Source organism: Oncorhynchus clarkii, chromosome 9, assembly GCF_045791955.1.
Source record: "Oncorhynchus clarkii lewisi isolate Uvic-CL-2024 chromosome 9, UVic_Ocla_1.0, whole genome shotgun sequence".
Taxonomy (NCBI): Eukaryota; Metazoa; Chordata; class Actinopteri; order Salmoniformes; family Salmonidae; genus Oncorhynchus; species Oncorhynchus clarkii.
The window spans coordinates 52,093,914-52,110,650 of record NC_092155.1 but is presented as its reverse complement, the minus strand read 5'-3'; the positions used below and the strand labels follow the sequence as shown (position 1 = coordinate 52,110,650).

Here is a 16,737-nt window from a genome sequence, read left to right as displayed (position 1 = left end):
CTTGAGAACAGGCTTTTTCTAAGGAATAAGCCCAGGAGAGTGGAGTAACTGATTTAGTCATTTATTTTGGCAGATAGGCTCCCTCCCTACATGCCCAATTCACCACTTCAGGTTATGTGAATTCTATTAAATAAATCCAAGGCCACATTCAAACCACATTATTTTAATTTTTTGTTTCACCTTTATTTAACCAGGTAGGCAAGTTGAGAACAAGTTCTAATTTACAATTGCAACCTGGCAATTATGACCTCTGTTTTCATTCTGACACTAAAAGGCAAAGTTTCAATTTGTTTTATTAATTGGACGGAGGAGATTAAAAAAAGCCTTTCATAACACATGTAAATCATCTACTAATAATGTCATTACATAACTAAAATGGCAGTGTTGGGGTTAACTGGGAAGCATTGGGACACAGAGACAGGATCAATTGAGCACATTAATTGATATGGGGAGGGTGGGGGCCGTAACGGCCACTAAGGGTCTGGGTTAATTATCTATTTGACTTTGATTAGAGAGAAAGACAACACAAGAGACAATCATGTCTGCTGAGGGGGCGAAACTATTGAAAGGGCAGTCACTTATCACAGGCTTTCTTCACTGTCCTTTTTACTTTAACCTTGAACCATGTTAATCTGAAACACCTTCTCTCAAAGACATCGGACAACATTTTCAGAATGTGCATTTGCTGCTCTGCAAAATGTTGGATAAAAGAAAGGCTGTCTTCAAACAGTAAACATTGCAGATGTTCCATATTACATTAAAAGCAAAAGCATATGATATTTTCATGTAATAGTAGTTGCTCTCAATGATCCTCTAATTATAATAATACGCTGACAATCCCCGTCTTATTTAAACTAACGCAGAGGTACCTTCACCATTCAGTGAGCACTTTACATTAATAACTGAACAGATACTGACATATGATGGCGTGCTGTCATTTCACGGTGTGCTTTCATCATTTATAGAACATTAATGAAGTCTCTTGAGTAGGGGAAGTTTCCACAAGATAAATGCCACATGAGACATCCTAACCAATGCCCCACTCAACAGATAGAGTAGCAGAGAAATCACGAAATGAGCCTGATTTGAATCACACTGCAAATCCATCTTCCAGTTTCCTGTTGTTGCCATGGACACAGACCATTTCCCAGGGTGCATTTTTTTTTCTCCTCTACCCTGGCTCGACTAACATGATGGCTCGAGGCTAAAGAGCCCTGGAGGAATAGCAGACAAAGCAGAGACAACAAGTAAAAGAAAGGGAAGCAGGTCAAAGCTAGTCTCCCAAACAAGAGTGTTTTTGGCAGGGGGTGTTTTTGAACAGCCATCTCCCATGGCAACCCATCTTCCCAAGGGAAGGGGAGCTCTGGCAACACGGTTTAAGAATTAAGATTTAACAACCCCAAAATTTCACTGCATCGTTTTTCGGAGCATCACTCCAATACGTGTCATAACAGTAGCAAGACAAGTGATAAGTGCCTAGATAAATGTAGATATTACAGATCAGAGGAGCACATGACAACCCACACCACAGTTTTCATATGAAAACTCATCATACCACCTTCAAAAGCTTGAGGCAGTGCATTCAGATTGATAAGTGCCTTAAATGAGGCCTTGAGAGTTATGTCACACAGACGTACCAAAATAAAGCTCTCTATCCGTGAAATGAGAGCAAGGGTTGAATGGGGCCATTGCAGACATCTGTGTTAAACACTGAAATATACAGCTGAAATAGCTACCTCATGATCAAAAAAGCAATATTCCACAAAGGACTCAAAATAAAAAACCTCAAGACCAAAAAAAAAACTGCTTTAGAAAGTTCAGTATATTATTAGTTTCATTTTAGGACCTGTGACCGCATCGATTGGCCTAGAAAAAGTAATATCAAAGATATCGAAGAAACCACAATGAGTTTTAGTAGTCTGGTCAGAAATTCTAAAAAATTAAAGACAATCTAAAGTTGAGCACCAAGTAAAGTGTGTGCTGAAAACGTGGCTCATTGACTGGGCTTGAATAGGAGATGCCCATTGTGGTCCATGGAAGCGAGTCATCCCAGTAATTTGAGTTACCTCCTGCACATGAATGAGCAGTCTGAGGTTGCCTGGCCTGGCCTGTACCCTGCTAGGAGGAACAAAGCCCTGCTCTCTGTTTCTCATGGGCCCCAACACTGTGAGACGACACAACTCAGACTCCACCGAGCATATGACCTGAGTGTGTCTGCTGTCCCACTGACTGAACGTGCCTGTCACCCCATCTCAATCTGACCCAATCAAATTCCCTTTGTTTCTCTGTTTGAGCATCATAGGGGTTCAAGTAGACAGCCAGCCTGACAGACAGCACGTTGAAGCCCCCTAAAGGAGCAGAACACCAGTGCATGGGAATAGAAGCGGATTGTGTCACACTGGGATGACGCTTCACCAGAGAGGAACAGAGGTTGGACGTATGAATCAGGCACAATTCAGCCATTCAATCTATTCATCACTTTGCTTGATCTCACACTAATTGCGCTGTGCAGTGGTTGTCACAAGGTCATGTAAAATTTTTGGGGGATATCGCATTAATATGCAAACAAATGTCACTTTCAAACTAGTTTGGCAAAATCTATGCTAATTATTACATCATCAGTCCGAAGATTGTTATCTTGATTAAAGTATGGATGGTAGGGAGAAATATAAAGGACTGAATTCATTTATTTGTAATTTTTTAAAATTGGATGTTATTGAGGTCTTAGGCTCAGAAAAAAAGATTTTAATCTACCTCTGGACATTATCTAGATATGTAACACAGTGACAAAACCAGGCCTTAGTGTGAGAAATGTAACATAATGAAACAGTTTCAGGATTTTCCCATGGCTTGCTATTTGAAAGATGTGCTTACATTTCTGGACCTTTCATTGAAATCCACTCAGGGGATTTCTGCTCTACTTTATTAGTGTTACTTTGTTTTTCCGTTAATCATATGTCAGAGAAACCCCCTCCATATTGTGGCCATTACACTCAATAAATTAAAGTGTACACTATGCAGCAGCCACACATGCTTCTTCCTTCGCAGGAATACCCTTCTCCCCGTAACTGAACACATCACTCTGTCATGACGTACCCAGTCAATTAATCTACAGTGGGACTGGAGGAAAAATGTGCATGATGAGAGGAGTGGCAGAGGGCCAGCAATATTTAGACATTTCCTGAGCTCCTACTAGCTGCTGCCCAGGGGTCATCCCAGGGGTCAACAGGAAGGATCACATCTGGAGCAGCTGTCACCTGTCACTTCCTGTGTGGAGCAGACTAGAGCGGGCCAGGTGGATTGGGTGACAGCAGGCAGCTTCCCACTAGTTGGGCTGAACCCCGGATCTCTTAGTGGTGCTATTAAAAGTCCATAATAAACTGGCTGTATTGCTGCTAGACTTTTACATTCCAACAGCATCTGGCCACCCTGATGTTTAACAGAGCCTCCATTATTCTCACTTTGATTGGTATCAAATGTCACCTTGGAAATCTGTGCAGCAGTTCTGGAATCAATTAATTCTGTTAAAGTTGGCATCAACTGAGGCAACTTGATCACACAAACCAACCAACCATTCTTTTTTTCCCCCCAATACATTAATTTAGCCTTACAAGATATGAATGTAAAGTGATCCACTTACTTGTTGTGAAGAACACACCATCCACAGTGGGGATCTCCAGAGCCCAGACAGGTCTTGCAGGTGGTGTACTGGCCACAGCTCTCCACAGGTAACCTGCTCACCTGCAGAACACAACAGAGCTTCAGCTTACCATCTGATTCAACCCACACACACCCTCATAGGCTCACGCTAGCACGCTAGCACTGTGCTTTTCACACATACAGGTTTTTTTTTTAAATGCGAAGAGAGTGTCAAACAAATCTAAATCCAAGCCATAACCGTGAATTTGTCATGATAGCATTAAGTTTACGTAAGATTTTCTGCTATGAAACAAAACAGAGTGAAAATTTTATGCTCACAATTTTCATGGGTTTTAGGGCACATCCAGGCTTCACAGACTAAACAATTCCCCGACACAAGGTCTGAATCAATTGATTAAACTGTGGCTTTCGACACAGACGTCTCGGATGCTGAAAATCTTTTTTTAGTGTAAGAGATGATGTGGATGCATCAGACCAAAAAACTGTAAGCACTACACTACACTAGACTACACTACTTTACACTTTACACAAATACACTGTATTTGGTTCAGTGACACCAGCTAAGCCTCCAGCCTCTGCAGTGATAGAGTGGGTCAATTCAACAGTGTTAGTAAACATTTCAAGCCTTTAAACGCTAGACGACTTATTCAACATACCACCCATGGCTAACTAAGAGTGACACAGTGCAGAGTCAGTGGAAAGAGTCATTTGCGGTTGTTCCCTTGTCGTAAACACGCACAGTCTAATGGGTTGCCTTGAATGATTGATTTAAATATATCAAAAATATATATTTTAGTGATCATCCCCCTCCCTTTGGCATCAAGTGAGACCATCCTTTTACATTTCCAGATGTCACTGGGTAATATGCCACGTACACCGTATGCACAACGCCGTTCTCTGCATGTCAATCATGTGCCCGGAAAGGACTTTAACAAAGACATCCTTGCCACTTTCATCTCTCCTAAAGTGCTGAAATGCTTACGCTGAGGGTACCTAATCTCCTTTGATCGCCTTAATTTTTTATAATTTTGAAACAGAGAAAAACACAATCCCGCCCAAAGGGATGTGGCGCTGCCTTTCAAGTTGCTGAGCTTCTGGTTCCAAGTACTGCTGCAGTGGAGAGGGCTACTAGCATTAACGCTAAGCGTTAAGCCTGGCAGGCCCTGTGGAGCGCAGGCCTGCCTCTCTGCCTCTAGTGTCAGGGAGTCAGGCGGTGGGTGGGCGAGGTGTTATGCCGAGATCTGTGCTTCCTGTCCCATGCTAATTTATGCAGCAAAGAGCCAGCATGTAAACACACCACCACCACCGACATGTTTTATAATCCTCTGCCCTAAGTCTCCGTTTATGACATGATGCTCGGCTTTCAGCATCCCACAAGCACCTTACAGACAGACAACTCACAAAGGGATGGAATTAAACAAGTCCATTTTATTGAAGCTGCAATATATAACTTTTTGGGCGACCTGACCAAATTCACAAAGAAATGTGAGTTATAGATCTGTCATTCTCATTGAAAGCAAGTCTAAGAAGCGGTATATCTGGTCTCTGTGCGCTATTTCTATGCTTCCTGTTCTTAAGTTCAGTTTTTGCATCTTTTACTTTCAGTTTTGTACACCAGCTAAAACCAGCTGAAAAGACAATATTTTTGCTTATGGAAAATATATATCACAGTGGTTTAGATGGTACATTGATTCTCTACACTATACATGCTTATTTTGTCACATAAACTGAAATTAGGTGATCTATTCGAATTTTAATAACCAGGAAATGGCGGAGCGATTTTTGCATAGAGCAGCTGTAAATCGATAATAAAAGCAGGCTGTCCACTGAGTACTTATCTTTTATCCTTTTTATGTATGATGGTTATATATTATATATGCACAGTACTGTTAAAGTTAGTGTATGAAAATAGCATCATCAACTGCCACACATTAATCTGTGTTTAAAGTGGGCCCGTGTGAAAGGCAGAGCGCTATAGGAGTTCATCTTTGATCCAATGTATTTACCTCCCTGTGATGACCTACAACAAGAGGGTCGTTATGGGGCTGAGGTGCCCTCACGCCAACCTGTGCACCTGCCTTTAATGAAATATTCAAATCTCCCTGCAATGCTCTGCTCTGCCGGTCAGTGTTGCCTATTAATTATTTACCTACCGCAATTCATTCACATTTCATAAATACTGAAAACGTAAGCAGGAGGCAGGCTCTGAAGACGCATGTACGGTACAGTAGGCAAAAATCCCAGTGCAGGAGTGGTTTTAGAGAAGATGAGAAGAAGGATCGACTCCACATGCTTTTCTTTAATCAGTTCCAGATAAACAGCTCTTAATACACATTCTGCATACAAAACAAATCAATTGGGAATCATTTGACACACGCTTAAGCATCGGAGTGCCTCACATTTAATAATTATGGGGAAATATCAATATCTGGAGCAGACCCATGTGGTTTTACTCCATCATGCGTAAGGGAGGCCCATTGTTTGAGTGAATGAGCTCGGCCGCACAGTGCAGTGCCATTCTCCCTCTATCAGATTCCATTCTTTCATTCTGGCATTAGGGGATCCTCCTCTCCTCTGTGATTCCTGTCCTCGTGGCCACCCCCCCCCCCCCCCCTCCATGCTCCAGGAGGGGCTGCTCTATTCCTTTGATCATGCACCACTTCTCCCTAACATCAGTCTCAATCTAACAACTCTTCAACGACAACTCTGGATTATAGCTGGGAGTTTAGAGAAAAGTTTTATTTTTTTTGCTGTCCACTAAACTGTAGTACTGAGGTTTAACAAGAGCTCTACAAGCTGCGTGGCGTATATCTACTTATATAACACTGCGCCAAAATCATATCTCCTCATTTCGACGACGCAGACCTTTTCTAAATCACAAGACAGCCTGCCAAGTCTCCTCATTGGAGGGCTCTTTCTTTCTTTTCTCTGAGACATGGCATTCTGGCGGCAAAAAGTGAACGGCCAAAGATCAAATCTTTGTGAGAACTGCACAACGACAGCAATTCATCCTTTCTTTCAATGAATTGCTCAATTCCGAACAAAACAAATAACCTCTGAAAGATGTATTATGCAGGGAACCAGCATCATTATTGTGCGCAGCTGCGTGTACTGTATGTATGTGGCTCTCTTCTAGTCAGCTGCAGAGGAACTTGGTGTGTTAACCTTCCTATCCGATCCTCAGCTGTACAATAAGACCTCTTAGAATAGAGCTATTCTGCAAGCCTCTCCATGGAGACACTTCCCCGAGGTTTCCTATTAGGGAAGCAGCTGAGGCAGAATTCAAAGACAGAACTGGTGTTTCATATTCTGTCTTCCTGTCGCGCAGATTCTAAAACAACATAACTGAAATTCCGGTTAGGTTTTAAAACAAAGCAGACTGTTGACAGTGCCTGAGTCTAATTCGATTCCTTTTGACAAATGTATCTTTATATGGCCAAGATAGGTCATCATAGCGCAGAACAAATATTTTCACACGCATTATGATTGGAACCATGAAACAAAAGTAAATCTCTCGAGAAGTAAATCAGCTAGAGATTACATAAAGGTCTGAGAATCTCTGAAAGTAAGACAACACTGTATTAAACTGTGGTGGTTAATGCTGGAACAATCTACTGTAGACGAGTTCATACTTTTCCTTCCTCACATCCTGAAATAAAACTATGGATCGTCTTTTGTGGTCAGTGCTTTCTTTATGCTGTGTGTGTGTTTGTGTGTGTGTGTGTGCGTGCTTCTCTCACCTGTTTGTCACTCAGCAGGTAAATGTATTGGTAGTCAGGGCTGAATACCATGTCACGCAGAATAGGTTTCCCTTCAACCACTGTAACGGTTTCATACAGCAAAGCACTCTGGGATGGGGGAGGTATGCCATCCACTCGGATCTAAGGAAGAAAGAGACAACAAATGGCAAAATAATTTCATAATTTTTGAATTACTATTTCATGAATAATGACTATGTAATATCATGTGGAGATTTGTTATACACCAAACTGCATGTGGGGAACATTTTTAAGGTTTACAAACATATATATGTTTTATTTTGCTTTGCATCAGACACAAATAACATTCCACAAATCTCCCACAAATCCTCAGCTCTTTCGATGACCTAGAAAAGAAATTCAGAGGAATTCTGAATATGGATGGCAGAGGGGGGCTGATGAGGAGGAATATCCTCAATATGTAAGATCAGTAAAAAAGATTAATCAAATTTTAATGATGCTTACTATACACAAACAGTAACACACACACACACACACACACACACACACACACACACACACACACACACACACACACACACACACACACACACACACACACACACACACACACACACACACACACACACACACCCCACTGTTTCATCATTACCACCTTCTCTGTTTCCTTACACTGATAATTAGAACGCTGAGCGGGCTTGGTAAGGAGTTCTAAAAATGTCAAATTCGCATAATCTTTGATGTGATTGGGAATAAATGCTGTGAGCTTTGACAACTGCAGTTACAGCTGCAAAGCTCACCTATATTCACATCCTTTATTCAGGAGGGAAAAAAAGGTGGCAGCTTGCTTTTCTGTCCTAATCAATTGTGATGGAAATGTGACAGGGGGAGGAATGGAACGGTAAACAAACCAAATGAATGCAGAGGAATCCATTTTGAAAGAACATGAAATAGAAACGTAGAAATCTAAGGACAGATAAAGTGGAGCAGATGTCAAGGTGACAAGCTCGGCTTTCTCCTAAATATCTGGGTCAGCCTGAAGTGACAAACATCGTTAGTCTGTTAATTAGCTGCCTCCTCATTGCTGCAGTCTTAGTAATTAGTGTTGACAAGGTGGCATCAATTAGTCGAAGGCTGCCATATTGGATGTCACAAGTTTCTGGCCAAGATGAAGACTGACTGAGACCATGTCCCCCCCAAAGCAGTGGGACAGCAGGGATGGAAAAATATGACGTTTATTGTCAGCGCTTTGTCAGTTCAAGTGATACCAGCTGCAGTCATCTCACACCCAGCTATCCGCTGCCATGTTCTTCATTTTCACAACTTCCAAATGCAGCACCATTAGCATGTTCCTCTAGCCAGTTCTCTCTTTTTTCATTTTTTAAATCCAGGGCCATCAGAAAATTTGGGAAATGGATCCTGGGGCTTATACCTGATTACACATCATCAAATATGAGATGTTAAACCACTTTGCATGGCTGTTACGCAATACTTTACATACAAACATCCAAAGCTAAGATGTAAAATGCCCTCAGATCAAACTGAAGAAAATCTTACTCATAATTAGTTGATGTCGTGATCAATAGTCTCCGAATCCCATTTCACGGACTCATCCTCTCAACGTAGTGAGTTGGAATTTATTTTATATATGTTTTAAACTACATCCAACTATATTTTCTTGCCAAATCAAAAATAGCAACAAGAAAAAAAAGTGGGCTACTTCACTGACAATGACTGAAACACTGACTGTAACAATTGTTGCATTATCAAGCAACTAAGCAAACAGGCAGCCAAAATACAGCAAGTTCACACTTAAACACATCGCTGACATGCAAACAGCTAAAGGAAAACAACCTGCCAACCTGACATGATGCAGGACCTGCCGGGTCCAAAATAAACCACTGTCTAACAGTTGACCTTTTATTGTGCCTGTTTAAGACTGAAGAATATGTCAACACAGCAGAGTGAACTCCTTGCCCTTGTTGATGCTGTAAAACCATGTGGCATACAGTTAATCAGGCCTGATGGTACAGTACAGTTGGGCTAGCCCTGTGGGAATATGACATGCTAAACCAGAACAATGTCACTGATGCTAAAAAGATGCTGAGGAAAAGGCTGGTTCATCTGACTAAATGAAAGTGCGGTGTTGTTTTAACGGAACAAACATTTGAAAAAAATCCTAATTAATAATCGGTTCTTATTTGTGAGCAGTCCTCAAGCCATTTTAGAATTACGCTGGCAGCCCTGCAGCAATGCTTCATGAAAGTAACACTGCTATGATCCACAGATATGGTGCTGCTAGTGATAGACAACATTTAGAGACCGCATGTGTCTAAATCAGTGGAGGTCAGTGCCATTTAAGATGAGGGAGAACAATTTATTTTATTTCTATTAAGGCATGTTGAATGACTATCATTTATATTTAATTCACCCAGTTCAATGTAAAAACGATAGGTTTAGGCTACTACATGATACGCAAATTTTCCCTATACCCATCATGAGGTTGCTACAACCTAGCCTATGAATGACAGTTTACAACGTGGGTGCACACAAGTCGAGAGACAAATTGACACATGGACAGACAGTGTGATTCAATACCGCGTTGCACACTCTTGCCTGCATCTAGCTGATATAGGGTGTAATCATTAATCCAACAATTGCAAACGAGAGTTTCTATTGGACAAATTCAGGTATGTTTATGCCCATTTTGTTCCGTTCGCTTCCGTTAAAAAAAACTATGTTTTTGAACAGAATCAGCAGAATGAATACACCCCTGATTACTTTCCTAGCAGTAACGTTGTATTCCTTCTCGCATCTATGCGCTCTCCTCCTCTCACCTTGTCCCTTTGCTTGTGGACTTCAATGCACAACACATCAGCTGTATGTGAACAGGTGAAAAAACCTTTCCAAGCCAAACCGCTACACACAGCCTACACCGTTGTCACCATATTAGCTAAAGTGATGTCATAGTCAGCATAGCTAATAGAACTAACGCTTTAGTAATCCCGCTACAATCATGCAGTAACGGTACAGTCATTACAGTCAATAAGCAGTTACACTGGCGGGCCCTGGTGGCAATAAATTAGTAAAACCAAAAGCTTAAATTGACTTGAAAGAGTTCCAGAGCTGTGTTGGAAAGTGATAGCCAGCTAGCTAAAAAAATAAAATAAAAATATCCCTCTGTTTGAGCAGGGTGTTTCAGTAGGTTAAACTAGCTAGCTGCATTTGCTAGCTAAATAAGTGAAACTAAATGTGAAAAGAAATGACAATCTCTTCCTATTTCTCTCTTGCATCTCCATCGTTTTGTAAGAAATGAATATGTTAACCCTAACTACTGTCTTTCTCTCTCTTTGAGTCAACTACTCAGCACATTTTATGCACAGCAGTGCTAGCTGTAGCTTATTCTTTTAGTACTAAATTAATTTTCTGATCCTTTGATTGGGTGGACAACATGTCAGTTCATGCTGCAAGATCTCTGATCGGTTGGAGGATGTCTTCCGGAAGTTGTCATAGTTATTGTGAAAGTGTGTGGAAGGAGGTGAGAAGCATGAGCCTCCTAGGTTTTGTATTGAAGTCAGTGTACCCAGAGGATTATGGAAGCTAGCTAGCTACACCATGGTGCTACCCTACAGAGTGCTGTTGAGGCTACTGTAGACATTATTTGCAAAATAGTGTGTTTAATCAATTATTTGGTGACATGCGATTATATTTAGTATAGTTTTATCTGAAAATTATAACTTTTTCTGAAATTCACTGAGGAGGATGGTCTTCCCCTTCCTCCTCTGAGGAGCCTCCACTTGTCTAAATTTTTATACTGTAGGTGTTGTCTATCACTAGCAGCACCATATCACCTGTTCAACCTCTCTTTCGTGTCGTCTGAGATTCCCATAGATTGGAAAGCAGCTGCGGTCATCCCCCTCTTCATAGGGGGGGACACTCTTGACCCAAACTGCTACAGACCTATATCTATCCTACCATGCCTTTCTAAGGTCTTCGAAAGCCAAGTCAACAAACAGATTACCGACCATTTTGAATCTCACCATACCTTCTCTGCTATGCAATCTGGTTTCAGAGCTGGTCATGGGTGCACCTCAGCCACGCTCAAGGTCCTAAACGATATCTTAACCGCCATCGATAAGAAACATTACTGTGCAGCCGTATTCATTGATCTGGCCAAGGCTTTCGACTCTGTCAATCACCACATCCTCATCGGCAGACTCAACAGCCTTGGTTTCTCAAATGATTGCCTCGCCTGGTTCACCAACTACTTCTCTGATAGAGTTCAGTGTGTCAAATCGGAGGGTCTGTTGTCCGGACCTCTGGCAGTCTCTATGGGGGTGCCACAGGGTTCAATTCTTGGACCGACTCTCTTCTCTGTATACATCAATGAGGTCGCTCTTGCTGCTGGTGAGTCTCTGATCCACCTCTACGCAGACGACACCATTCTGTATACTTCCGGCCCTTCTTTGGACACTGTGTTAACAACCCTCCAGGCAAGCTTCAATGCCATACAACTCTCCTTCCGTGGCCTCCAATTGCTCTTAAATACAAGTAAAACTAAATGCATGCTCTTCAACCGATCGCTACCTGCACCTACCCGCCTGTCCAACATCACTACTCTGGACGGCTCTGACTTAGAATACGTGGACAACTACAAATACTTAGGTGTCTGTTTAGACTGTAAACTCTCCTTCCAGACCCATATCAAACATCTCCAATCCAAAGTTAAATCTAGAATTGGCTTCCTATTTCGCAACAAAGCATCCTTCACTCATGCTGCCAAACATACCCTTGTAAAACTGACCATCCTACCAATCCTCGACTTTGGCGATGTCATTTACAAAATAGCCTCCAATACCCTACTCAACAAATTGGATGCAGTCTATCACAGTGCAATCCGTTTTGTCACCAAAGCCCCATATACTACCCACCATTGCGACCTGTACGCTCTCGTTGGCTGGCCCTCGCTTCATACTCGTCGCCAAACCCACTGGCTCCATGTCATCTACAAGACCCTGCTAGGTAAAGTCCCCCCTTATCTCAGCTCGCTGGTCACCATAGCATCTCCCACCTGTAGCACACGCTCCAGCAGGTATATCTCTCTAGTCACCCCCAAAACCAATTCTTTCTTTGGCCGCCTCTCTTTCCAGTTCTCTGCTGCCAATGACTGGAACGAACTACAAAAATCTCTGAAACTGGAAACACTTATCTCCCTCACTAGCTTTAAGCACCAACTGTCAGAGCAGCTCACAGATTACTGCACCTGTACATAGCCCACCTATAATTTAGCCCTATCAACTACCTCTTTCCCAACTGTATTTAATTTATTTATTTATTTTGCTCCTTTGCACCCCATTATTTTTATTTCTCCTTTGCACATTCTTCCATTGCAAAACTACCATTCCAGTGTTTTACTTGCTATATTGTATTTACCTTGCCACCAAGGCCTTTTTTGCCTTTACCTCCCTTCTCACCTCATTTGCTCACATTGTATATAGACTTGTTTATACTTTATTATTGACTGTATGTTTGTTTTACTCCATGTGTAACTCTGTGTTGTTGTATCTGTCGAACTGCTTTGCTTTATCTTGGCCAGGTCGCAATTGTAAATGAGAACTTGTTCTCAACTTTCCTACCTGGTTAAATAAAGGTAAATAAATATAAATAAAATAAATAAGTAACATTCTGAGTATGAGTAAATGTGCTTGGCGAATCAAGGTGATTCTGATAGTTGTCTGCAGTCCGTATACTGCCACTGCCCTCCACACAAGCCTCAATATATCAGGACATAATGAAGTCTGGGATATTGCAACTGCATGTGAGTCTCTGGGAAGGTAATGTCCTCCTCAGTGTCGTTGGAGTGTTTGAAATGCAGAGAGCTTACTACAGCCTGCTGAGAGCTGACCTCTTGACATCAAACAGATCAGATGAAGGTAATTGGAATTTAGATAAATATTACACTCTCCTGTCAAATGATGTCATGGTGGCACAGGGCTCCGATTCATCCATTAATGAACTTGCCTGGGCCCGGTTTCCCGACAGCGATGGAACTTAGGCTTACGAGCATTTTAACAATGCATCTTTCCTATAACGGCCGAAGCTGTAACATGCATTTCCCAAATTACCACCTGGAGAAAACATTCACTAAGTGCGTCGTTGAGGCATGTGTCAAGACTGATAGGATCAACAGAATGCCAGCGCTGCTCTCGGATCAGCTATCTCCATTCAAATCTTACCTTAACATTAGAATACTGATGAAGGATCAGCTCCTAGAAAGATATTATCTCCTATGGCTGCAAATATTGAGGTGGCTTATTCGAATGCTTACCCTATAATAATACCCGAAATCAAGAATATGTTTTTACACACCATGCAATATATTGAGGCAAAAATGGTAGCCTACAATAAGCAAAATATAATTAAATTGATTAAAATATTAATGAAATATAGGCTTATAGCCTAAACTGTAGGCTATTTATATTTTAATGCATGCAGTCATCTCGGTTTTCATTTGAAGCATATTTTTATATTTTGCTTGTTTGTAACATTTGCAAAGACATTGGCAACTCTGTATTTGTAGTCAACTTCATTGTGAAGTTATGGGATGTCACAGAGAGACAGATAAACATCTTGATTCTATGTTTAGCGGAGATCTTCTGTGTATAAAGTGACGCGGTAGGGGAAAAAACGCATCTAATGACGCACTTAGCTGTTCTATGAGTGGTCTGAGGCAAGCGGTAAATGACAAGTGTTTTTAAGTGCAACTTTAGTAATGATGTTTTTGCGAAACAGCTCTGAGATTTAACGATGCTCCTACGAAGGTTCTAACAATGAGCTTAGCCTTAAGATGCTTTTAGGAAACTGGGCCCTGGCTGGCTGGTGGGAGAGAGCGAGACTGGGCCCAGGTGCTCTGACTGCAACACCGCCTGCCTGACGGGTTTCATCATAAGCCCATTTCCCCTCTATCTGCTAGTTTGGTTGCTTGCCTGCAATTGCAAGAACTCATCAGGCCTTCTTTATAAGGGCCAATCATCTGTAGTTTAGGCTGATTTGTACCTTCTCTCTGTGAATCTGTAATTTATCTTATTTCAGTCTCCTATGATTTTGCACTGCATCATGGAATGGTGAGAGATACTTTATATTATGTAGGCATTCTTGCATGTTTTCTGCAAATATGAATATCAATTGATTATAGTTACTATTTCCGTAACTGCACTGAATGTTCTGTAAAATTGTACTTGATAAAAGAGATCATCTTCATTTTTGATTAAATTTGAGATAATAAAATAAACATGACTGTATCCTATAATCCTTTTATTTAAATGTCTGCATATCCTCTGAAGCCGTTACAGTAAATCAATGTAGCTATGTATAAGGTCCTCCATGCACCAGTATATAAACACATGTCAAAGAGAGCAGGGCGTTGTGAGAGCTCTGACCTCTGTCTGTGTTCCAGGGCTGTGAGAATACACAGGCCGCTGGCCCTGGGCCCCAGCCATACAAGGTAATTGTGGGAAAGAGATTACATTTTAAAAAAGGGCAACAAACACATGAATTAATAAAGGTGGAGAGGGGAAGGAGCATTGTGAATCAGAGGTCGAGCAGGGGTTGTTGACTTTACCGCCAATCACAGCCGGATGGATTGTCTGTCTCAGGAAGGCGACCATTCATCCGACAGAATGGAGGGTGAAAAACAGAAAGAGAGAGATGGAAGGAGGATGAAGAATGAGAGAAACGACACCATCTTAGGCCTTCATTGTAAAAGGAAATTAGAATTTGGAGGCAAGTACTTCAAAGAAGGAAGGTACAATACCTCCCCCTTCCATAGACAGGAAGACATTCTGTGGAACTGTTAATGAGCTAAATAGTTAATTTGTCAAATCTCTCCCTAAATATCTAAGAGACTCACAGTTCTTCTTGTTGCAAATGACACTAAATGTGGTCATTTTCAGAAATGGATTGAAAATCATCCTTTGATGATGAAGAGAGTGGAACCTAATATAGTGTGTTTTTCCACACAGGGGATGCACAACATTTTTCAGTCTTAGATCAACTTCTTTATTTGGTTTCCCTTTATCCAGAATTCTTACCACAGATATGCAGTAAGCACTGAACACAGCTGAACTGAACTGTTCAACTATTTATATCTTATTTTCTACCCATGTTTCAGTCAGTATAACACATGCATCCTAAAACTGCAATTGCAATGCTCAGTGTTATCCATATAAGGAAATACCCTCTGAATCCAGCCAAAACAAATTCCTGCTGCCCCAATGTGACTATAGTTAGGGTACGTGGGAGGACCAGAGAACACGCTTTGTGTTCAATAACTGCAACATACATTTGATCCACTGGTTTCTGTCAAAGTTGGATATAGCCTGTCTTACACTCAGGTCAACCTCGCAAAAGAAAAAACTCCCAGCAGCCTCAACATTATGTAATAAATGTAAAACAGACATTGGCACTTAAAAGCACTGCCTACGGACATGCCCTAAGCACTGCCACGCTGATCCTAAATATCTAACCTTTTCTTCAAAGCGTTTAATAAAAGCTGGGTACCTGGGCCAGATGTGGCCGTTCCTGGCTCTAAAGGTATAAGTGTGACTGGGGATGGTAATGGCAGATGGCTCATTCCCTTGGCAAAGGTGAGTTTCCTTCGATGGAGAGAGTACTAACGTTTTTAAGTGATTCAAGGGATCTGACTGAGCAAAAGTGCTGGAGAGTATTTTGCAATAACTGTCAGACGTGGGGCTTGAAATAAGAGATGAGGGAGGAATGAGACACGAATGTTATTTCCTTTTCTTTCTTCGTTTGCCATGTGTTGTATTGTATGTTAAACGTCATCAAAGAATATGATTTTATCACAAAATCACACAGATATGACATGTAACAGTATCACTTGAATATAAATACATGGTCTGCCGAGTGTATTCGAGTTAAGGAATACATTGAAGCAGCAGCAGTTTAAGTGAAGTGATATTTACTGCATGTTCAGTATTTATGTCTTCATGTGCCATATGTTTCAATGCAGAGCAAATGTCTACATAGCCTTGCTGTATTCTTCATCATATGATATTTTGTCACCTTGGCATATACAGTGCCTTCAGAAAGTATTTACACCCCTTGACTTTTTCTGCATTATGTTGTGTTACAGCCTGAATTTAAAATGGACTAAATTGAGATTTTGTGTCTCTGGCCTACACAATACCCCATAATGTCAAAGTGGAATTTTAGACATTTTTACAAATGAATTAAAAATGGAAAGCTGAAATGACTTTCCAACAGACACTGGGAGACAAAGGTTCACCTTTCAGCAGGACAATAACCTAAAAGTCAAAGCCAAATATACACTGGAGTT

General features: G+C 41.2%; 1 protein-coding gene across 1 annotated transcript in view; it reads right to left on the bottom strand.

Annotated features, from left to right (window-relative positions):
- The window catches only part of LOC139416518 (plexin A3), a 136,237-nt gene that overhangs the window by 71,101 nt on the left and 48,399 nt on the right, over window positions 1-16,737 (bottom strand). Inside the window, exons 4-5 of the mRNA XM_071165217.1 lie at window positions 7,401-7,541; window positions 3,641-3,741 (exon numbers count right to left, since the gene is read on the bottom strand). Of these exons, the coding sequence (XP_071021318.1) occupies window positions 3,641-3,741; window positions 7,401-7,541 (242 nt within the window). The remainder of the gene's footprint in view (window positions 1-3,640; window positions 3,742-7,400; window positions 7,542-16,737) is intronic.